Below are 23,823 nucleotides of genomic sequence, written 5' to 3'. Positions count from 1 at the left end.
TTCACCCAGTCTGGGTCTTTGCCAAAGTTGGGTGCTCATAAATCACACTGAGCTGATGAAGGCGGAACTTATTTATCCCTTGCTCTGTGCTCAGAGAATGAGGTAGGACCAGCGGCAAAGGATCCTTCTGGAAAATGACTCCTCATAGGAGGTTTAGGGGAGGCTCAGGAGGACAAGGGAGATTTGTTTGTTTGTTGTTTGTTTTGTTTACTGTTTATTCCTGAGGCTGGTTCTCGTCAGAACCCTCCTCTAGAACATGGCATTTCCTCGTTCCTCTCCAAGGCAGCCACTTCAGGTTGCAAACCAAATTTTGGATTCTTTCCATTGTCGGTCTCCTACTCACTCGAGCAGCCAAGTCTCTCCCCTTCTCTGAATACCTCTGAGCAACGTTTGCAATAAATAAATAAATACAAATAAAACCAAGATTGCTTTTGTGTGTCCCCCACCCAGCTCTTCAGATAAAAACTTCTCAGGGTAACAAAGGCAGAGCAACTACCTTTCTTTCTCTTGATGTGCAGAGGCCAGGATGGGTGACCTCGCTACTGCCTCGCCCCACCCCCTCATTTTTCCTCTCACTGAGGGAAAGGAGGCTTGTTTGAAACATTGCTAATTTGCGATCCCCGACAATAGTTTTCTTTTTTGCTCTAGGCAGTTTTGTGAGTCATTCGGGATACTTTTGCGGTTCATGAAAGCCTTGAAACTAAAGACGGAAAGGATTTAACATAACCAAGCAAAACACCATGGCCTTGACAAACTGAAAAGCTGTCTGTGACACTGGGGAGACTTATTCACTTATTTGAGCTTCATGTCAACTCCCTGGAGAGTAAAGACTGGCACCTGACTATAATGAGCCTTACCTCCCTGGGAAATGTGGCAGGTAGCTGAGGCAGCTATCCGTTGGGCTGTGTCTTCTCAGATGACTATTTCACTTGGGGTGGGGTGGACAGTCATAGTCCCATAGTGTAAACCAAGGGCAAGCTTCTGGTCCAGCTTGAGCCGGCAGGGGCAGAGGCTTCCTAAGACGCTGGAATGAAGTCAAAAGAAAAAGCTGGTGTTTCTTCAGATGTCTGTGCACTTGGATTCTGTTACTGGCCATGCTTTCCCATGCGTGCATGTCGGAAGCCAGGGCTCATTAGGGAGGTAGAAGGGGGAACTGAGAGAGACGAGCACTTCCTAGTTTCCACCTAGCTTTCTACTTCCTGGCTGCACTTGGCATCTGGACTTCTGCCCTTAGGTTCTGTGAAACACTCTCTGGCTTGGTCCCAAATCTCCCGTTGCTGCCTTTAGTTGCCTTTCCTAGCTACAATGGGAAGAATATTAACTGACATAAGAGATCCATTTTCTTCTCAAGTGTTTGATGAGCATTTCATAACTATTAGAGACAACATTTTGAGTGACTGTGGAAGATAAGTTTAGAGCTACAATTTTCTTGTGTGTGTGTGGGGGGGTCCTCTTATGCGTGTGAAGATGAGATATTCAATGTCTGAAATTAGATCTCTAGAGGAAGTAAATAAGCTACTGTTCTTTCTCTAATATCCGTTAATGGGCTGAAATGTTTACTTATTACATGTGCACACTTGTGTTGATTTATTTGTAGTATGTATGCGTATACGCCTGACACAGTGCATGAGTAGAAGACAGAGGACAACTTTCAGGAGTCGGGTCTCTCCTTCTACCATGTGGGTACTGAGGATGGACTTGGTGGGAAGTGCCTTTAGCTCCTAAATTATCTACTCAGGCCCCATGTGCGCATGCTCAAGCGCCCTGCATACTCCTCCGTACTCTCATGCCCAGGTTTTAGATGTGCGCATGCTCAAGCGCCCTGCATACTCCTCCGTACTCTCATGCCCAGGTTTTAGATGTGCGCATGCTCAAGCGCCCTGCATACTCCTCCGTACTCCCATGCCCAGGTTTTAGATGTGCGCATGCTCAAGCGCCCTGCATACTCCTCCGTACTCCCATCCCCAGGTTTTAGATGAAAAGCAGGAAGTCGAGGTTGTTAAATGCCTTCAACAAGGTTACATGTTAAGACAACAAGAAGTTTAATCTCTTAGGCAAGAGGTTCTATGCAAGTAGGCAGACCTCTGTGTCCGAGTCATCCCTCACACAGTCGGGGAGGAATCCTACTGAGGCAGAGATCTCCATGTTATTCATCCAGTCAACGGTTATTGAGTGCTTACTGTATTCAGATCCAGCTTTCCATGTTGAGTACTTACCGGTTACGTGTTGTTTCAGGCACAGGACACAGGCACAGGATTGGTAAGGCTAATGAGCTTTCATTTTAGTAAATGGGCATGGGGGGGGGAGTGGAAGACATGCATATGAGATAAAAGACTCGACTAGAAATCTAGTGGTGGTAGCTCAAGGCTCAGGAGGAGTCTCATGAGCTCAGGGCCAACGTGGAAAATAAAAGATACAGAACAAGCTCTAGGAAGTTACCCTCCTCACTCACACCCAGCAGGAGTTATACACCAGTCTGGACACATTTCCAAAGTCACCAAGGCATCTTGAAACTTGAAAGCCTCCAGATAATTCCCTGGCCCCCATCTCTCTCTCTCTCTCTCTCTCTCTCTCTCTCTCTCTCTCTCTCTCTCTCTCTCTCTCTCCCTTCCTCCCTCGCCCCCCCCCCCCGTGTGTGTGTTCACATTCACGTGGGTATCTGCACACAGAGGCCAGAGATTGATGTCATCTTCAATTGCTCTCCACTTTGTTTGTTTGTTTTGAGCCAAAGTCTCTCATTGAACCTGGGAGCTCAGCAATTTAGCTAGACTGGCCTGCTGAGCGCTCTTTTCATCTGCCTGGCTCTGCCTCCCTGGGGTGGGGGTTACAGAAGCTTGCCACTCCACCTAACCTTTCCACGGGTGCTGGGGGGCGGGGGCTGGGTCAGAACTCAGGTCTTTACACTTGCATGGGAGCCATTTTACTGACTGAGGCAACCTCTGGCCCCGAGGTTAACATTTCTTGGCTGTCTGCTTTCCCTCTATGGTGCACAAAACGAAACGCCAAGGGGGGAAAAGATCGTAAGTGGAGTGTGTGCTGGGGAGAAGGCAGGCAGGCAGCTTCTTAGAGGGGTCACCCTGGGAAAGGGGAGGAATGCCTGTCATGACCCCATGGGTGGTGCCTCACCATTGATCTCTGGCAAATGGTAGTGGAAAAGATGGTCAGAGTTCCAGAGTGCACTATTATATTTCCAATTAAAATGTGAAAACAAACCTTTTTCATGAAGCACATTGGCCTCAGCCCTAGGAAGTGACTACAAAGCTCTGTGCTGATTGAGACAAGCTGAAAGCGGACACTGTAATTGATAGAGAAGATAAGTCAATCTGTGTCCTTTAACGAATAATGAGTTCCATTTTTCATCAAAAAGATCTCCTTGTGCTGAAGAAACATTCTTTCAATAAATCTACTTAATGGTTTCCCCTCTAATGATATATAACATTGGGCTGTGGAGCTGAGCACTGCAGTGGGCCTTGCCAGGGATGCAGACCACCCATCATTTGCATTGGTAATTCAACAGGAAAAAAGGGGGGGGGGGAGAAAAAAGAAAGAAAGGCAGAAAAACCAGAAGACATGCAGAAGTATTACTGTTCCAGGAACACGCCAGTGTCTTCCTGGGCATTCTAGAAGATAGAGGTGCAGGGTTTGGGATGAGGAACCTAAATCTATGCAACTGTCCAGTCTCCCACCATGCTCATTGCGCTGTGGGTTTGGAAGTGATTCAGCTGGTCAGACAGCCCTGGTTGAATACTTCGGATACCTGGGTGGTGAGAACCGAGGACTTCTGTGTCCCAAGAGACTGCCGTTTTCCCACAGGCCTGCCCAGCTCAGTGTTGCTGTAGAAGGATGTGGTGTTTACAGCACTGGGGGAAACTGCAGCATCGCTTCAGTGGTCCTGCAGGAAGTGGCTCTCACCTCATCCAGGTGCAGAAGAAGCCTTAGGTGGCTGAATCCTAGGCGGAGCAAGAGCCTGCCTCCTGCCAAGGGAATGAGTTAGGGACACCTGCGTCCTTGATTAGGCAGCAGAACTGTGCCCAAGCAAACACCTTACAGACAGTGTTGTTCTTTTCACCAGGACCCAGCCTTATGTAACCAAGCCTACTTCCTCCAAGGGCACCCAGCCCTCCCAACACCGGCAGACTTCCCCACATGGGAACCATTATAAGCCTGGAGTTACTTCCTTATGGTGCTGTTTGTTTATCCTCCAGTCGCGTGTGAGTCAGCCAGATCATGATGTGTATGGTTTTGCTTGTGAAACCTTACATAATTCTACTGCTATTGTCAGGTTGGGCAGAGCAGTGAGACCATATAGTGTTTTCTCATTGCACAATGTTTGCAAACCAATAAGGAGAAAGCCTGAACAATGAGGTGACAGTGGCTGGCTAGACCAGGTCCTAGTCAGATCCCAGTCACCCAGCAGGCCGCCTGCAGTTTCACAGAGACAGCCACTTTTGATTCCATGGCTGGGCAGGACAGTGAAGGCTGGGTGGTGACCTTCCCCACAGGTTTCAGAGCGCTGACATTTAAAAGGCAGGAGGAAGAGGACGAAATAAAAACAATTCATACAGAAAGTGACCAAATCTTTACTGCATTTGCCCCACGCTGGATTCCAAACATGCTGGTCCAGAGCGTGGTTGGCTAGACGCTTCTCCAACAGGCTTTCCCTTACCCACCATGTACAGTATTTATTTTGACCTTACTCACTGTCCCAAGTCCAGAGGCAGTTACTAAAGACACTTGATACAAACAGTGAGTGGCTACAACACACGGATGGAGGTGGGCACAACTTCCATGACAGAGTGGCCTCCCAGAGCGGATGTGCAGAGGCAAGACGCCCCCTCGGTGGCTAATGGCATCACGTAGCACAAAACCCACAACTGCTCGGTTTTGTTTCATTTTGTCATTTTAAAAGTCCTGAAATATATGGAAACTACTTGTTCCTAGTATTATTTATATTGCAAATCAATTATCTGACCTGATTTAAAACATAGCCATTTGCATACAGCTTTGTGCAATGCACCGTAATGTGTGTGTCTGTGTGTGTGTGTGTGAGTGTGTGAGTGTGTGTGTGTTTTCAAGATGAAGGTTACAAATATCTGCATAAAAAGAGAAACTGTGAGACTATATATGAAGACAACCATCACATTTCACAGCACATCATTGGTTAATTTCTGAACTGTCAAGCATTATTTCAAACAAGAGAGAGATTATAACAATACAATCGCCACGACAAAACAATCATAAGGACAGAACCAAACCCAACTTCTCTATGAATCATTTGAAAACTTTAGCTTTGTTTCTAACACTTTTCATTAATGGTTGTTTTTAAGCTTCAGTAGTGGGATCAGATTTCTGCTGCCTCTGGGCAAATGAGTTATGACCTGATCTCAGGTTCCAAGGGAAATGCTCAAAGTTTTATTTTCCCCCCTGGTTGAATAAACAGTACCGTGTACATTATCTCTTGTGTTAGAACAGTGTTGTCTTCACATAAGACTCAGATAATGGTATTAGTCATTCATTTCCCTGAACACAGACACCCTCATGCGTGCTGACAGGTTTATAAGGACGCGGTGGCAGCCGTGGGTTCTGGGACTTGCTAGACGGCCGGCTTTGATTTCTTGCAGTCCTGAGTGATGGAGCCCGGGCTCGCCTGGTTATTGTCCGCTTTCTCGCGCAGATGCTTGGCTTGTCTGAAAGATTAATACATTAACAAGAGCTGAGCTCTGGGCTGCACATCTTCAGACATGTTTATTAGCAGATGGCACACAAGATTCAAAGGTCACCACAAAAGTGACATTTTAAAGGGAAACAACAATATTTATGCTCAGATAGTCTGCTGATGAGATCATGTGGAAATGGTTTTGATTAAATTAGCTTATAAATGGTTGCCAGTCTATAGACAACCTGAAATGCCATGTCTGTTTACCAAATGCGTACTTCTCATCTTTTAATGAAAATGACCAAATGCTGGTTTTGTTTTGTGGGGTGTGTGGTGTGTGTGTGTGTGTGTGTGTGTGTGTGTGTGTGTGTGTGTGTGTGTGTGTGTTTTCTTTTGTATGTTCATTTAGCTGTAGGATCAACATATCTGCTTTTTCCTCCCCAGGTTCTGTGTTTTAATTTTAATTCTGATGGTATCTTCTCTGTGTGCTCTGAGATTGCACTGGCTATATCATTATTGTGTTGAAAGTCTTTGGACTCTGTACTGTAAATATAACTGGCTTTTCACTTTGTTATTATAAACTGGGTCTCTAGAGAAACCCAAACCTCACTCCTTTCCATACCACCTTAGGTTCAAATCTCATAAAAAGCCACAGCTGGCTTGCAGGAATAATGGTTATACTTGCAAGTTTGCTATAGTCCCTGGCAGTCCTGTTTCTGTGGCAAAATGTGCCAATGTTCCATGCAACAAAAGGAAAAGAAAGGGTGGTGGGGGCTGCTTTCAGTCTGCTTTGTTTTCTCTTAGTTGTACTTAGAATAAATGTGAGTGCAATTTTTTTTTTTTTGGCTTAGAAACCGAGCTGATGAGAGAATCTTTGACATATGCAATGAACACAGTCCTCTGTGAGTTCTGTAGCTGTTTGCACTCAGCAAGATTGTCAGGGTTGCCCCCACCATGGCATGAAAATGCAGAGACAATGGCCAACTCACAGGTTAGAATGTCCATGAGCATTTTAGAAAAGTTGATTATGAACATATATATATGTGTATGTATATATACATATATATGGTTTCCTCCATCTGTATTTAATGAGGTATAAAGAATTTTGTAAAACTCAGACACCATTGTCTGGATTTCTTTTAACGATACAGTTACCACATCTCATCTTTCGTATAGATACAAAAGCAACAACACTGACTAAGGACATACTCACTTTTCAAGAGAACCCTTTTCAACATTCACTGCCCCTTCGATCGGTTCCAGTCCTTGTTCGGAAAACTGTTTCAAGGCACTTAACGCTGCCTAAAAGTGAAAACAGACAAGGAGAGCCATTCGCTGATTTCCACAAAATGAACAGATGATTCCAAAAGAAAAACCAAGATACAAAGGCTATCATTTTCACCAGTGCTTTTAAACGTTCTCAAGCAAAATTACACCTGAAAGTTTGCGTTATTGTGGAGCAGGGCACAAGTGCACTAGATGCATATGTCTGTCCATGTGTGCGAGTGTGCGTGTGGACGTGCTCGCTCGTGCTCTTGTACCCAGAGCTCCAGTACTCTCTGGCTGTTGTCAGGGGATGGGGAAAAGAACTCAATGGGGTGCCCCCTCCCCTGTCCTCATTCATATCTTTGAAAGACCATGAAGTTCCATCTGCAAATACAGAAGCTTGAAGTGCTTTGTGCATGGTGACTTAACGTAACTTCCCCTTCAATGGCTGAAACAGTGAACACACACACTCTTTCTCTCTCTCTTGAGATGTGAGAACATTGGATTTTCTACCTTCAGTTCTCTTTACAAAATTAACAGGCATGGAATGCCAACCAAGCCACACAATAGGGAGCGGGATCCATGTACCAGAGTTCAGGGTACCATGAGAGGAGAAGGAAAGTCAGACTCCCAGCTCCTGTGGGCTCTGGGGAGGCAATACTGGCCCAGCAGAGCCTGCAGAGGTGTTGAGAGGCCAGCGCAGGCGTGGGATGCTTTGGTGTTGACAGGCTGGTGGAGCCTGGCTGGATTGCTGGGAGGCACCCAAAAATGCAGCGTGGATAAGATCTACATAACTTGTTGACACTCTTGTGCGTGTTCCAAATTGTTCATTCTTTGAGTAAGAATTTGGGTCTTCTTCCCCTCCCCCAATCCCACCCCTGTCCCACCTCCTAAACTCCATTAGAAGGGTTTTGTTGAGTCTGAGGTAGGTGTCAGCAGTCCGTGATGTCTGAACCCTGGTGAAGCCTGCTGCTTCATGCTTGGGGCATCTGGGTTTCCTCAGCTGCCTTTGAAAACAGAGCTCGCTCATGCAGGTTCCCCAAGAGCTGACAAGGCACGGCCTCTTTGAAATTTCTTTATGTACAAAGGATTTGGGATGGGTTAATTTTAAATTAATGGACCAGGTTTTCTTGGAGTGGAGCACAATTCTAGGTTTACAAGAACTGAGCAGGGAACGTACACAGCTCCCACACTCCTCCCTCCATCCCTGTCGGTCACTATGATGTCTTGTATTACCATGGGATGTCTGCTTGAACTGATCAGCAAATAGCAATGTATCACCTAAGGTTCCTATCAGGAAATCCATACTAGGATTCCTCTTTATTTTATTTTTTGAAATGGAGGAGGGTGTTTGGCAGTGGCGGGGCAGGGGGTGGGGCACTCATATAGACTAGGCTAGTCTCAAACTCCCTAGGTAGCCAAGGATGACCTTGAACTTCTGATTTTCTTGCCTATATCCAACAATGCTGGCATTACAGGTGAGCATGCACCATCATGACTGGTTTTCTGTGAGTTTTGATTAATGCGTAAGGACATGTATTCACCATTGCAGTATTACACTGCGGAGTTACACCGTTCTGAAAGGCCTGAGACCCGCCCATTTATTTCTGTCTTTCTCTCAATCCTTGACAGCTTCCACATTTTCCCCCTGCCTCAGTAACTTCACCTTTTCCAGAATGTCACGAGGTTGAAACACTCTACTCTGCAAACTGTTTCAGGCTCTTCTCTGTCTTTCCAACGTTTATGTCTCTTTATAGCTGGATGATATTCCATGCATGCATATACCACAGTTGATTTTACCCTTTCACTCTTGAGAGTCACTTTGATTGTCTCCAGTTTGGGGAGACTGTGAATAAAACTGCTATAAAGGCCTGTGAAGGTTTTAACATTAGAAATTTAATTTTAATATAATATTAAAATTTTAATTATTTGTTTCCCTTCTTCTTAGTCTTTCTCTTTTGCTTTGTAAGCCACAATTTCAATATGCAATCAAAACAGGCAGTTTTCCATTCAAAAAGTCTTTCAGTAGCCTCATGTTTATAAGCCTTTCTGTATGGGCTAACTTCTCAAGTTAGGCCAGTTCTCATTTTTCCTATAAAAATTTTTAATACATTTTGAATTTAAATATAATTACATCACTTTACTTTTTTGTTTTGTTTTGGTTTTTTTGTTGTTGTTGTTTTGTTTTTTGAGACAGGGTTTCTCTGTGTAGCCTTGGCTATCCTGGACTCACTATGTAGACCAGGCTGGCCTCGAACTCACAGAGATCTGCCTGCCTCTGCCTCCCAAGTGCTGGGATTAAAGGTGTGTGCCACCATGCCCAGCAACTTTCCTTCTTTATTTACTCTCTCCAGTCCCTTCCCTCTATCTCCTTTGGTGCCCCACCTCTCAAATTGATAGCCTCTTTTTCTTTGACTATTATATATATATATGTATATAAAAGTATGTATAAATAATATAAATAGACACATTCAACCTTTTGAGTTTTGTTGTTTGTTTGTGTGTGTGTATATATAATTATTATTATTATTATTATTATTATTATTATTATTATTATTATTATTATTATTATTATTTGGTTTCAGATGCTTTTATCTCTTTACCAGGCTTCCTTCTAGTAAAATAACTGGGTATCATTTCAACAATTTCTATATTATAAATTCTTAGACTATTTTATGCCTAAAATGATGTGGGTTTTGTTATTGTTGTGTTTTTGTTTTATCTTTGTTTGTTTGAGATGAGGTCTTTGATATCTCTGGCTGGCCTTCAAACTTGTAATATAACTATGGTCTACTTTGAATGTTTTATTCTTCCTATTTCTAACTCCCATGTGCTGGGTTTATGGGTGTTTACCATCATGCCCAGCTAAACTATGTTACTTTTTAAGAGTTTGGTGTATATGTCTGTGGTGGTTTGAACAGGTATGGCTCCCATAGACCCATGTGTTTGAATGCTTGGCCCATAAGGAGTGACACTAGTAGGAGGTGAGTGTGGTCTTGTTGGAGTAGGTATGGCCTTGTTGGAAGAAGCAAGTTATTTATTGTGAAGGCAGGCTTTGAGGTCTCCTATGTTCAAGCTATGCCCAGTGTGGCACACAGTCTCCTCCTTCTGCCTGCAGATTAAGATGCGGCACTCTCAGCTGCTTCTCCAGCACCATGTCTGCCTGCACACTGCCCTCCTTCCCACCATGATGACAATGGACTAAACCTCCGAAACTGTAAGCCAGCCCCAATGAAAGGTTTTCCTTCATGAAAGTTGCCCTGGTCACGGTGTCTCTTTACAGCAATAAAACTAAGGCACTTTCCCACCTGCCGCAGGAGAGGCTGTGCTTCCTGCAGCAGCAGGAGGAAGGTGCTTCTTCAGGAACTTCCACATTTCCCCCTCAGAGGCACTGTGGGTCAGATGAGCACACATCATCATGAGTTCGAGGCCCCACCTCCATAGAGTGATTCACCTTCATCATTTACTTTCCTTGTTGTGCTTGGAGTTACTGATATGTGGCTGCTTTCCAAGCTTAAACTCACACTCCAGAGACTCAGATGTGGGCAGTTCTCCCGCCTCTGGGATGGAGCCATTTATAGAGGAATCGGACCATTGTTCGGGTGGTCTGGGAGACCTTAGGGACCGCAGGTAGTCCTGAGGTGCTGGGTGGCTATGCTAAGCAGAGTCCTGTGGGTATGTGCCCTCCATGGAGCTTTGTTCTGTCTCCTGCATGCACAAGGAGCAGGGGAAGCAGGCTGACACTGCCACACTCCACAGACAAACTCATGCCGACTCTAAAACACCACGATTTTGTAGGTGGGTCTGATGAATGCAGAGGTCATTGCAGATGCAAGAACTTGGAGCAAAAGATCAGCTACCTTGCTCCGACCTGACAATTAGGTACATTACTGTCAAGAATGCTAATTTTTATCGTTTCCTCCGAATAGATGATAGACAGTCCGTTGCATGCCAGGAAATGTAAATGTTCAATGTGATCTTGCTATATGAAAGTCGTAAGAGTGTCGAGCTTCTTGCTCCTGCTCTGCTCTCAAGACCAGCACAGCATGACAATACCAATCTCTATACTTCTATTTTGGTCAGTGTTGGGAAAAAATCCTGGGCCTCACCATGCTAGTGGTGTGTTCTACCCCACTCTCATGAAAACAATTATATGTAGGCTAGCTCTAGTCCATTTTCACTGTTTGCCCTGGTAACACTTGACGCCGTGTTGTCTGGACCCAGGAACCATGTGAACTGCTTCTCAAAGCATCGGGATCTCAAGGCATCGGAAAAGAGCTACAACTGAGATGAAGGCCAGGGCTTGGGGAAGCGGGTTTAGTGTTTCAGCACTTGCGAAATCTTCCAGATGATGTTATCCTTGTGTCATGTAGGTCTTCTGCACCCTGTCATCACTTCAGGAATGTCCAGCAGGCTGGAATGACAGCACGCTCTTTCGATCCATGCCATGAACGGTCTTCCCGAGCTCATGTGTGACTGTTTGCCTCCACAGGTACGCTCCACGGCTTCCGAGTAACACTCTTATCTCATCTAATGAGCTCATGCAGCCTACGGCTTACTGATAAGCGGGAATACAATAGCTTATAGGTATGAGAGGATTTCTTGATAATTTACGGAGGGCAAAGGTGACAATTTATCTTAACCTGTGTAATCAGTTGTAGCTGCCATTTGAGGAACATCATTAGGCTACAGTCATTGGATGGAGCCTTTTACCTGCATGACCTCAGGTCTTATCATAGCCACAAAGTTGGCCTTACCTATGAGCAAACAGAGGCCCAAAGAATTCAGTAACCTGCTTCAGGTCACTCAGCCAGTAAGTGCCAGGGCAGATATTTGAACCCAAACCAAGTTCTTAGCCACACCACTGCATTTACTCTGCACTTTAAACTGCTCACACCCAGCACCCCACAGTGAGCATCACTACACTCAACACCAGCATCCTTTGACCTCCTTTGCTGTGCCGATTCTCTCCCTTGCTTCTCACAGTATTTGCCTATGCTGAGCACAAACTTATTTCCAATTACTAGGAAAGAAATGTGTTATCCTGTAGGTGTCCCACAGTCCTCTTGCAGTCCCTAGGTTCCTTTCCAAAGCCACACATGACATTTCTGTTATCATTCACACTACAGGATAGTCCTTATTTTCTCACTTAGGATTACCCAGGGACCACAAATGAGATGACTTCATTCTCCATTTTTTAACATTGTGAAGGTAACAAATCTCACTCCCTTCACTGGACTCCTTTCTTCTCTTTTCATAAAAACGAACAAACCAACCAACCTTTTCATTTCTTACCTGTGATTGCCTGCAAGAGGGAGAGGGCAGCTTTGGGGTTTTGCTGGGCTTGTGGGGTGTAGTATGCTGCAGCAGTAAGAGGCCAGGGTTACACAGTGGACTGGACAAAGGTTGACTGTGACACACAGGAAGCCAGAGGCAGCCGAGTGGAGGTGCCTCTTCTTAAGGGCACTTACAGAACCAAAGCTCCTGCTTCCTGCATATGCGTGGAATCAGAGCACGGCTTTCCTGCCATCATCCTCATCTTCGTTTTATTTATTTGTTTACTTTTGAGTTAGGGATTCACCATTTAGCCCAGGCTAGCCCGAAACTTGCAATCCAGCCCCAGATTGGTCTCAAACTCACAATCACCTTGTCTCTGAGGCATCTCTAGGGCTCAGTCACCACACAAGGTCTCATTCTACCCGACCAATTCATCATCCACTCGTTTCCAAGAAAGGGCAGTTACAGTTTAAAGAAATCCATGGGAGGAGATAGGCTAGTGAGCTGCTGATTTTACAGCCAAACAGCTCCAACGTCAGATCGTGATCAGGGCCTGAAAAGCCACATGGCCTCTGCTTCATGCTGAGCTCAGTAAGCAAAATGAGCCTTTGCTAGCGGATCAATGTCTTCAGAGAATAATAGGTAATAATGTGGCCCTCTGAGCAAATTGTAAAATTGAGCAGTCCACAAAATGTGTTTAAACACTTCCCGAATTTGTCTAGAGGGCGATAAAAGCAACAAAATCCTTACGTTTGAACAATTTCAACTGAAGATATTGTTAACTTAATGGAAGTAGCTGCTTTAAAATTTTTCCAAGTAGAAGCATGATACATAATACTGAAGGACACTTTGAAATGGGTGTGAGGCAAACCACTCTTATTTGGGCTTCATCATCAAGCTTGATGAAGAGGCAAGCTCTAAACTGTCTCCTCCCTGAGAGTAAACAGATAACAAAGATGTCCTGCCCCCACCCCCACCGTCCGCAGCCCACCCTCTCAGCAGGAATGATTTGCTATGTGATACAAGTAAACTCATCTTGGGGAGTCGTGGGAAGAATCCACTCTGGGTCCTTAATGAGGCACATCCTGAATGATGCTAGCCCAAGCTGGGTAACTTCCCACTCACTGCGGATTCCAGAATTTCAAAGATACACTAACAGAAGGACCGGACCGGGGCCCTCCAGAAGTCTTTGGCCATAAACAAATAGACAACTCAATGATTTCATTTCCAAGGTCAGAAAATGTTTTCCTAGGAAATCAAAGCAAACATCCTGAGCATCTAATGGAGGTGGACTGCAACCTCCCAGCTACACTCTCAAACCCCAGCTTTATGTCAGCAAACCTGCTCTGTGACTTAAAGAACAGAAGGGACTAGAAACAAACATCTGAGGGGTTGCTACCCCAGTTCATTCTTGTCTTTTCAACTTGTGTGCGCGCGCGTGTGCTGAGGGGTGATGGAGGAGAGGGAATAGGGAGTAGGTGGGGGAAGGACGTGAGTAGTGAGTATGTGGCGGTGCGTGGATGTGTGTGTTTTCTTTTGAGGAAAGCATCTGCATAGATACACAGACATATTTTGGTTCCCAAATGGCTTTACAACTGTTTTGTGAGCAAAGCCCCACAGCCCTAGAATAGCTGTCGCTACCATTTCATGTGTCCCTTGTTTTGGTTGTTGTTATAGCAATGGCGGAAATACGATGCCAGTGAGATTATTTTCCATGCCTACTTGCTGGACGTGTGTGTGTGTGTGTGTGTGTGTGTGTGTGTGTGTGTGTGTGTGAGAGAGAGAGAGAGAGAGAGAGAGAGAGAGAGAGAGAGAGAGAGAGAGAGCATCTATGTACACACTCAGCAGCACATGCACAAAACCAGGTTGGAGATGCATCTTTCCAGTCCTGTTTGCTATCTTTAACTCTCCCCTTGGCAATTAGCAGTCAGCAAATCTTGTTGACACCAGCACTTATTCTTCCTGCTTCCTTCTCCAGGGACTAGCACGTAATGACAAGGCAGCAGCATTGGGTAACTTTCTGAGAGACGACAATGGCCTTTATTAGCAAAAACGTGACTTTGAATTCATCCCTTCTGCACAGCAGCCCTCCGTGCTGCTTTGAACAAGACGCCCGGATGGATCCTTTCATTCCCTTTGCTTCCGTCACGTTTTCCCACCAGCTCACATCCCAATTCCCAGAAACAGGCTGCTTCTATCAAAGTCAACGGTAACCACACACCCAAATGCGGCCTTCATATTCAAGTAAGCATTCAGGGTTTGTTTTGTTTTGCTTTCTCGCCCCCAAAGTGCCTGTTCATGGTAAGCTCTTGGCCAGGGTCGGGGTGGGGAGGGGGCAGAGCTAGCCGCTGGATTCCTCAGAGAGCCCACAGTTAATTAAATCAGGCCCCTGTCAGAAGGAAATGATAGCTTTTTAAAAGCAAACACCATGGGTGGGGGGCGGGGAGGGGGGGGAAGACTCTCCAAACTTTTCATCTGAATAAGTGGGACAAACAAACAAACAAACAAACAGACCAGAGCTTCCTTCACTAGCATATAGCCTGCCTAGCAGCCTTCCTTCCTTCAAAAGGTCTGCCTTACAGACTATGTCTGTTGACATGTCAACAGACTTGTGTCCCTGGTCCTGTCACACTGAGGTAGGCCCTTCAGCCAGCTCCTTTTCAGATGTGACTGCTACATGAGAAGGGATTACACTGAGCTGCAGGTGAGTACTCGCTGCCCTGCCGGCCCACAATTTCACTCTAGCCTGGGATTCGCATTCCTGTTTCCCCAAAGCTATTAGTTCAGGTAATTTCCATAAAATTGCCACCTTATAAGATGGCTTGCCCTTAGAGAAAAAGAATGTCTGCTTGCTAAGGTGAAAATTACCTGTTATGGAAAAAAATAATTAAAGGGTAGGTGATCTGAGCCACGCAGATTTTCAATAGTCTCCTAAAACAGGTGTTTAGACTCTAGAATTTGGGAAATTTCTTCAAAGACAAGCATTTAAAGTAGAGGCTTCGCCAGCACCTATATTCTTGTGGTTAGGACATTGGAATGGGGAGTCCCATGTAGCTGTGGCCCGGACAGTGCAGAGCCGAGCCTGGCACAGAACTGACTGATTGAGGAGTGTATTTCATGTGTTCTGAGCACTCCTGAGTAACAGGCGATGTCCACACGGCCATGGTTTCCTCTACTACACTCTTTGTTTTCCAAGCACTATTCTTGTTTTGTCTTGATTTGATTATTCAATACAAAGTCCCCTTTGATCTTTTGTTTGTTTTTGTTTTTGTTTTGTTCATTTGTTATTCTTTGAGACAGGGTCTCACTCTGTAGCTCTGGCTGGCCTGAAACTCACTATGTAGACCAGGCTGGCCTTGAACTCACCTGTCTCTGCTTCCCTTAGTGCTGGGAGCAAAAGTATTTGCTATCACGGTTGGCTCTGTAAAGTCCCCTTTGTAAAAGGGCATCTCAGGAATCTGCAAGCCACCACACCCACTCCCTAGTGGGAGGACCTTATGTCATTTCAGGACATGTCCCCACAGGGACTATGGGACCTATTTCTCCTCTTCCTTTTTGTTTCTTGGCTATAAGGTGAGAAGTTTGGGTCTAACCTGTGCTCCTGCTATGATATGGTGCTTGACCACAGGCCCCAACCATCAGGGCTAATGAGTTATGGACTGAAAGACCCAAACTGTGGCCCCAGATGGACCTCTCCTTCCAGGTTGATTGTTCATAAGTTGTTACAGTGATGGAAAAGTAATTAACATAATGCCTATCCTGTCTAGGCCAGCTCTACTATGGATCACCTTTGTATCCATATGCAGATTACTGGCTCATTATCTGAAAATTGGAGCCCTTAACTTCCATTTAAGTAGTGATATTTAAATAAATAAGAGTATGAACTACACATTTTTCTTTCTTTTGCTTTCTCTCTTTGTGTGTGTGTGTGTACATGCACATGTATGTACATATTTGTGGTGGCTTGAATGAGAATGACCCTCATTCTCAAAATAGTGGACTGCTTGGGAAGAATTAGGAAATGAGGCCTTGTAGGTGTGTCACTGGAGGCGGGGTCAGGCCCAGTCTGCTCGTCTGTCTCTGCCTGCTGCCTGTGGCTCAGGATGTAAAGCTCACAGCTACTGCTCCAGCACACACCTGCCCAGTGCTCACCATGATGAGCATGGACTGACCCTCTGAGATTGTGAGCCAACCTCCATTTAAGTCTACTTGTGTAAGAGTTGCCTTGGTCACTGTGTCTTCACAGAAACACAACAGTCTCTCTCTCTCTCTCTCTCTCTCTCTCTCTCTCTCTCTCTCTCTATCTATCTATATATCTTCCTCCCTCCCTCCTTCCCTCCTTCTCTCCCCCTTCTCTCTCCATGCTCCTTTCAAGTTTTTCTTACATTTTCAGGTTCACTGGCTTCTTATTGTTTTTTCTTATTTTTGGTATGGGAATCCTAGAATAACATCCTGTGATTTCACACCAAACAATACTAAAGATAAACATTTATGTCATATAATCCCACGTTCAAGTTTCCTTGGTAGTCTCAAAGATATCTCCTTGAATCTATGTTTTTTTATGTAGTATTCAGTTGTTGGTCTCCTAAGCCCTAGGATTCCCATGGCTGCGAACCATGCTGCCATGACCTCACAGTACCTGTGTTTAACTTTGCATAGTGAAAAGGGCCTTGCGGGTGGGATTAGTTCAGGGCCTTGAAACCATATGCTTAGCTTTGAATTGTGCAGGTGGGCCCGATCTAGTCACATGAGCTCTTCAAATTAGAGAACCATTTCCAGCTGTGGTAAGATGGGGGTGGAGGTTGGCAGAGGTGACATCATCGACTCTAAATATAAAGGAAGGACCATGAACCAAAAGCTGGAGGCAGCTTCTAGAAGCTGGGAAGGCAAGGAAACAGACTGACTCTCGCCTACAGAAGCTAGTGTATATAAGATGTAAGCTGCCCCATTTGGAACTGTTACAGCAGGCAAAGGAGACAAATCAAATCCATTAAAGGGGCCTGCAAGTCACACTGATGCCAGATTCTCTCCTGGAACAAGGTGGATGCTGATTCTGAAAGGAAACCGTGAGAGCCTGAGATGCTTGCTCAGAAGGAGCCTGAAGTAGGAGAAGAAAGTAGGGTGACAATGCCTGCTCCCTACAAGCCAGACCTCTTCAAATCAATCTTTATATCACCATGAAGGCACGCTGCACCTCAATCCTTTTATGGCCTCCTGCTTCTAGAATGGACTCCGGCCTATGGGCCTCTCTCTTTACTCATCATTATGCTCAGCTGGACTCCACTCCTTCCCCTCCTCCAGCAGGTGTCTCTAGTCATTCTTGCCAGCCCCTGGGCTCAGTATGGGGAGGCCTCCTCTGATGGCCCATGCCCATCACAGACCCTTGTTTGTGCCCCTCGCAGCACTCGTCACAGGCCATCATTATTCCCTTGAGGAAAGGTCCTGGTCTGCATGACTCACATCTAGGTGGGACCATTCATTGAACAAATACCTACTGAGACCCCAGTGCTGTGCTCTACATTGGGATAGCCCACACCAGCAAGCGTGCCTCTCCAGTCAGGGGTAAAGCCTGCAAACAGTGGCTCTGAGATGTGAGTACAGCAATGAGGGGGTAGTCAAGGGTAATACCAACAAAAAGCAAACGTCAAACAGAGGCTGAATAGGGGATTGGGTTGGGGGAGGCGGGGGAGGTTGAGAGAATGCTGACCACATCATCTATTGAGACTTCCACCATGGCCAATGACTTCCAGGAGACTTCAGTGAACGCAGTCGTGTGCCTAAGTGGAAATGTAGACCCTTGGGCTCTAGCCCAGCACCCACCCCATTGCATATAAAAGTCATGCCATTGAGCCAGCTCCCTGAATCCTCAAGTACAGTGTGGTAGGGGCCTGGGATTTAAAGCTCAACAACCTTGGGCTGAAGAGCTGGCCTGTCGTCTTATACGCCACAATCTTGAGCGAGTAAAAACCTCAGCTACTGATGACGTCACTGGTGCTGCTGCTCAAGGACTTTTCACTTGTGAATTCGTGAAATTTTCACCCACAGCCTTAATTACTTGACTCCCACCATCGTAAAGATGTGACTGCAGAGACAGATAACTTACTCACAAGGTCATGTGGTTTGTCCCAGGCAGATCTGGCACTTGAGACCGAAACACAGAGTGCTAGCTATGAGAACAAAGGTCTGGGTGTGGGAGCTGAGGCCACTGGTTCTCTCTGGGATCCACTCTCCTTCTATGCTTACAGTCTCCTGAGCCCTGGCCACTCAGGGTGTTACTTAAGAAGGTGCAGGGTGGGAGCAAAGGCTACCTAGACTTGTTTAGGCAAGCAGACTGGTGCGATAGGCAGAGCTGACCTCAACGGGGGGGGGGGGGGGCTTCTGCATGGGGTGGAGATTTGAAGTTGGCCATGTTGCAGCCTCTGTAGACCGAGAACCCAAGTAAGTTGGGTCCAGATTCTCACTGGGTTAACCAGAACCTATCAGTGAATATGTTAGTTGGCGACTTCTTATTTTTTTCTTAAAGATGTCAGGCTAGATTTTGCTTGGCTTCTGGGACTTCCTGTATTCTTGCTTTTCCTCTTTTCTGCCCCTGTCGGTCTCCTGTGCAGTTGGCTCTTTCTTCTTCCTGGCTTTGGATCTCTTACCATCTCCACCAAGATGATTTACTCTCTCAAGATGATTTCACTGAGGCCAGTGCCTTGAGTCCCTTACAAATACAGACAGCTCACATTGCGACTGTTAGCCCAACCTGCCGTCTGGTCTCACACATGTATGGCGGATTTCTCTAATGTGTGAGATGTCAATCCAACCCAAACGGAGCTGTTCATTCCCAACCCACACCACTCTTCTTCTGGAAATGGTGCCTCACTCAGCCAGTTGCTTGAAGCCCCAGGATTGGGCCTTATCACTGCCTTTCTGTCCCTTTCTACATCTGCCCATTAACCAGCTCAAGTGGTTCTTCTCAGAAATCCCTCCAGAATCCAGTTCTCAGGCCCTGTCCTGCTACTGTCAGCACACAGCACTGTAATTTTCCTCTCTAACTCTCCCAGTCTCTCCTTTCCAGCTAACGCACAGCATTGGTACATCAGCTCAAACATAACCAAAGCCTGGTTACTACCTAGCTCAGAACCTTCGAGGAACTCGTCATTTCTCTTAGAAGAACAACTCCCAGTTACTCCTCTGGCCCACGTGTGAGTGTGTCCCACCTGGGCTCTGGTCCCACCATGCGTGAGCGCGCCCACGTGAGCTCTGGCACAGCCGCCTCTCCTTGGAACTCCTCAGTTCACTTCGGCCTCGTGGACTCTCACAATTTCCTTAGGCCCCGTGCACGTCCACTTCCTTCCTTCCACAGTCCTCTCTCCAGTGCCATTTCCTGTCCTCTCGTTCCAAAGAAGTCACACCACACCACTACCTGTGTCTTTCCTTCTCCTCAAACTACCTAAATTGCAGCAAAAAAATTTTTTCCCTAAAATTTTATCATGTATGTAAGCATTTCCTTTATTTTCTGTGTCTCCCACTGGAAGAACTCTGTGTGCAGCACTTACTGTTGAGTGTTTCACATGGAGAGTATGAGGCGGTCAACAGTTACTAGTTGAAAGACTGAAAATGAATGAATGGGTAAAACCAGTACCTGCATTCAAGACTATCTGGCCAGCTAGTGGCTGCCTGTTCTGTACAATCTTACTACTTTTAGACTCAGTAAGGAAACTGGAGTGGCGAGGATTTCCTTCATTCATCGAAACATGAAAGGAACAGTTCATTTGATGCTGATGCTGGAGCCCAGTAGTAGTCACATGTGGGTCTTTCTTTCAGATAACAAACTTGAAGATGAGCCTATGCTGCCCACGTGGGTGTTTCCCTGAGAGGTAAACTCACTTTGCAGCAATTAAATTATTGCAAATTTACACTGGGCCAGAAGGCTGAAAGTGAGACTCCAACATTATAGAGAGTGTTGGTGACTGTTCAGGCAGTAAACTGTCTCAGTCATTTTGTTCATTTTTGGAAGCTAATAACCTGCACTGCTGGTTCACTCAGGAATTTAAGACTTATTCCTTTTCAAGTCTCTGAGGGGTGTTGAAGAACAGATAGTTTAGTTCCACAATCAAGTTTATTTGGTTAGGGGATAAGATCCTTTTAAATCAGAATAAAGGAGTTAAGTGAATAGAGATGAGACAGGATAGATATTAAATTTCATTCAGAAATTTAGGCCCAACAAGACAGGAAAGATGTTTACTTCAGGTTTGACAAATATAAATAGCCAAATCACTATGACTGTAACATTGATAGAACTCGTGATTGTCACATGGTTCTCCCTGTTGTATGTAGTTTGTTTTAAGCATGTGTAATAAAATAAATGTATATGAAAAAAAATATTGCAAATTTGGAAAAAAATTTTATTGTAATTAATTTACATTTTTCTAGAAGCACTTCTTACCTTTCATTCCTTCCTTCTTTTCTGACTCACACAAATGCAAAGTGACTATAGAATCCAAGAAGTATAATATCATTTTAAATTACAACTGGAAAATAAGCACACCACCAGCCGGGCAAAGTGGAGAATAACTGTAATTCCAGTACTCGGGGAAGGCAGATCTCTGTGAGTTCGAGGCCAGCCTGGCCTACAAAGCAATTCTAGGACAGCCAAGGCTACGCAGAGAAACCTTGTCTCAAAATCCAAACAAAACAAAACAAACAAAAAGGCACATTGCCAGGATGAGTTCAGACTTTCCTACAAACAAAGGAATTTACTTTGTATCGGAACAGAATCATCGCAATACTCTCTCTCCCCTACCTCTATTCCTAAATGAGAAGGAATTTAGAATACTTTGAGGAACACAGGTTACTTCTGCTAAATACATTTGTAAAATTTCCCCTGGTGTCCATAGGAACAGCTAGGACTCCTCTAGAATAGACACAGACTTACCCAAACATGGTGCTCTCTGACTGCTGGTCTAGAAGATGAAGATGTAAGACGGCACGTGTAAGGATTCACACTCTGTTGGTGGCTCTTAATCTATGTTACGACGCATGCGTGGCAACTGGCAGTCCCCTAAAGTCTATTGACTGGCTACCCCTCTCCAACAGGATATATTCCCTTTCCAAAGGAGAATTTTTCCAAAGATACTGTGTCAAATTCCACTCTTGATGGTTAATTGTGTAAGGAAACAAGATAGCTAGAAGTGGGTATCAGTGGTAGACTTAGAAGTTTAGGGGCAGAATGTAACACAAGACATTCCAATGTGTAATTTCAGGTCAAAACTTTAGCCCAGCAAAGGGCATTACAACAACCAACAAATGCCTGACATTCAGTTGAACGGAATTGCACATTGGAATGAATTGTACGCATATTGCAAATGTTTTGCCTGTAACATCTGGTAAAGCGCAGGAGGGAAAGGGTGACCACGGCCAGAGTTAAACTCTGGATAAATATGCAGAAAGGATATGAATTAAGTTATAAGAAGGTTAGAAGAGTTTGCTGAAGAGGGGACTGGTTTCTAAAAGCAAGAAGTTATTTGGAATTTGACAGTGTAGGACTTTAGTTCTTTGTATAGCTGGCACTATAAGCCAACTAAGGGCAGGATGATATTTCAAAGGAGGAAAATCAGTGAATGTGTACAAACATAAAAGGCACAGGCGATACTTTGACTTCAAAAGTAAGTGGTACTTATGGTATCAGATGCAATCTGGGATGTGCCCCCAAAGGAAACTGGGCACTGCTCTATGAAACCTTTCTATTCAGGAAGGGAGGGATAACTTGTAAACTCCATGCCCTGTGCACCTGCCAAAGTACCCTAACTGCCTGAGGTTCAGAACAGTGCTCCTCCTGGGGGTGGCACCCAGTTCTTTACTATGCCTTGTGGCTCTGCCCTTTTGTCTGGCATTATGGTCTACTCTATTCAGCCAGTGGAAAGAAAAATAAGGTGGAAGGTGGTGAATAGGGTAGGGATACGAATGGGGACAAAAGCCCTCATATCTACTGTCCAGAACCTGGTGGTGCGACCACACTTAATGTCATGGAAGTTGCATACAGTAGCCTAGCTGTGAGTTTCCAAAGGGAGAACTCCAAGAAATCGGTGAGCATCATCGAGTGTTCTTGCTGACCAGTCTGCCCGGATCTCCCAGGTTAAAAGTTATATCCCTCAGTTAGGGCAGACCTAGGACTTCCCTGTCTTGGTATGTACAGCATTAGCAGTGGCCTGAAGCTAATGCCCCGTTGTTCTCTGTAGAAGATGCTGCCTAACTAACAATGCCCGGAAGAGTGTCCTGGGACTATAAAGATGGCTACCCTGAGTTCTGATATTCCTAGGAAACAGTTGGCTTCCCTGTGAAGACATCTCTAGAGGATACACAAAGCATGTGCTGAAAGCAGGTCTTAGTATATCAATTCTGTGCTTTGTGTAAGGCAAAGCTTTCAGGGAGGGAAGTGTCACCCCTTCTGCCTTAGGAGGAGACCCAGGCAAAGGAAAAGAGGGGCTGCCTGGGAGACAAAGGGTGGCAGAGTTTCTGAACTCCCACCTAAAATGAAAAAGAAGCAAAATCAGGCCAGACTTCCCTATTAGCTGAGAAATCAAGAAGTTATGGGCCAGGAGGCAGGACCATAGAACCTTTGAAGAATCCAAAGTCTTCTTCTGTTTCCCTTTGGTGTTCACTGACAGCATTGGCAGCTCCAGTGTGAAAGATCAGGAGTAGCAAAGAAAGGACACTCCCCAAAGTTTGCATCGCATTTGGCAGACAAGCCTGGGCAAGGGAGATCCTTCCCCACAGATGATCAGAGCAGGCAGCTTTATTATTATTATTATTATTATTATTATTATTATTATTATTATTACCATCATCATCATCATCATCATCATTATTTTGGTTTTTTGAGACAAGGTCGCTCTGTGTAGCCTTGGCTGTCCTAGACTTGCCTTGTAAACCAGGCTGGACTCGAACTCATAGCGATCCTCCTGCCTCTGCCTCCTGAGTGCTGGGATTAAAGGCATGCACCACCATGCCGGGCTATTATTATTATTTTTTTTTTTTAACAAAAGTTGAAAATCTTTTACTGTGAAAGACCCTGGAAAAAAATTGAAAAAGTAAAACAATAAGAACAACAACAATGAAAAACGCAAGCTACAACTGGATGGATGTCTACGGAACAGCTTACAGGAGAGAGGACTCGTGTTCAGAATACGTTAGGAACTTAGACACAACAGTAAAACCAAATTGTCCACTCACAAAACGGGAAAGGGGTGTGAAGCTGTCACCAGTAAAGACTCACAAAGATAGCCAACCAACATGTGACAAGATGCTCAACCTCACGCCATTATGACTGTGCTGTGCATGTCACATAGCAAGACAGCTGAGATAAAAACGGAGCAACACCAAATGCCGCAGATGACCCAGAGGAACGGACCCGTGCCTGCATCTCTGACCAGCTGTAAAATGGCTTGGACACTCTGGAAAATTGTTTTCTGTAAAAAATATTGAATAGAAATGTTAGCAGGAATCCCACTCCTGGGTATGTATCTCAGACAATTGAAAATGTATGTCCATGAGGATGTGCTTGCATGAGGATGTGCTTGCATGAGGATGTGCTTGCATGAGGATGTGCTTGCATGAGGATGTGCTTGCATGAGGAT

General features: G+C 45.2%; 1 protein-coding gene across 6 annotated transcripts in view; it reads right to left on the bottom strand.

Moving 5' to 3' along the window:
* Positions 1-5,384: 5,384 nt before the first annotated feature.
* The window catches only part of Stau2 (staufen double-stranded RNA binding protein 2), a 249,960-nt gene continuing 231,521 nt past the window's right edge, over positions 5,385-23,823 (bottom strand). For all 6 annotated transcript variants that reach the window (XM_051158718.1, XM_051158709.1, XM_051158693.1 and 3 more), the window contains 2 exons: positions 6,870-6,958; positions 5,385-5,687 (listed from right to left, as the gene is read on the bottom strand). In XM_051158718.1, the coding sequence (XP_051014675.1) occupies positions 5,594-5,687; positions 6,870-6,958 (183 nt within the window). In that variant the 3' untranslated portion in view covers positions 5,385-5,593. The remainder of the gene's footprint in view (positions 5,688-6,869; positions 6,959-23,823) is intronic.

Source organism: Acomys russatus, chromosome 2, assembly GCF_903995435.1.
Source record: "Acomys russatus chromosome 2, mAcoRus1.1, whole genome shotgun sequence".
NCBI classification, from domain to species: domain Eukaryota; kingdom Metazoa; phylum Chordata; class Mammalia; order Rodentia; family Muridae; genus Acomys; species Acomys russatus.
The sequence above is the reverse complement of the archived record's forward strand: the minus strand, read 5'-3'. Positions and strand labels throughout refer to the sequence as shown.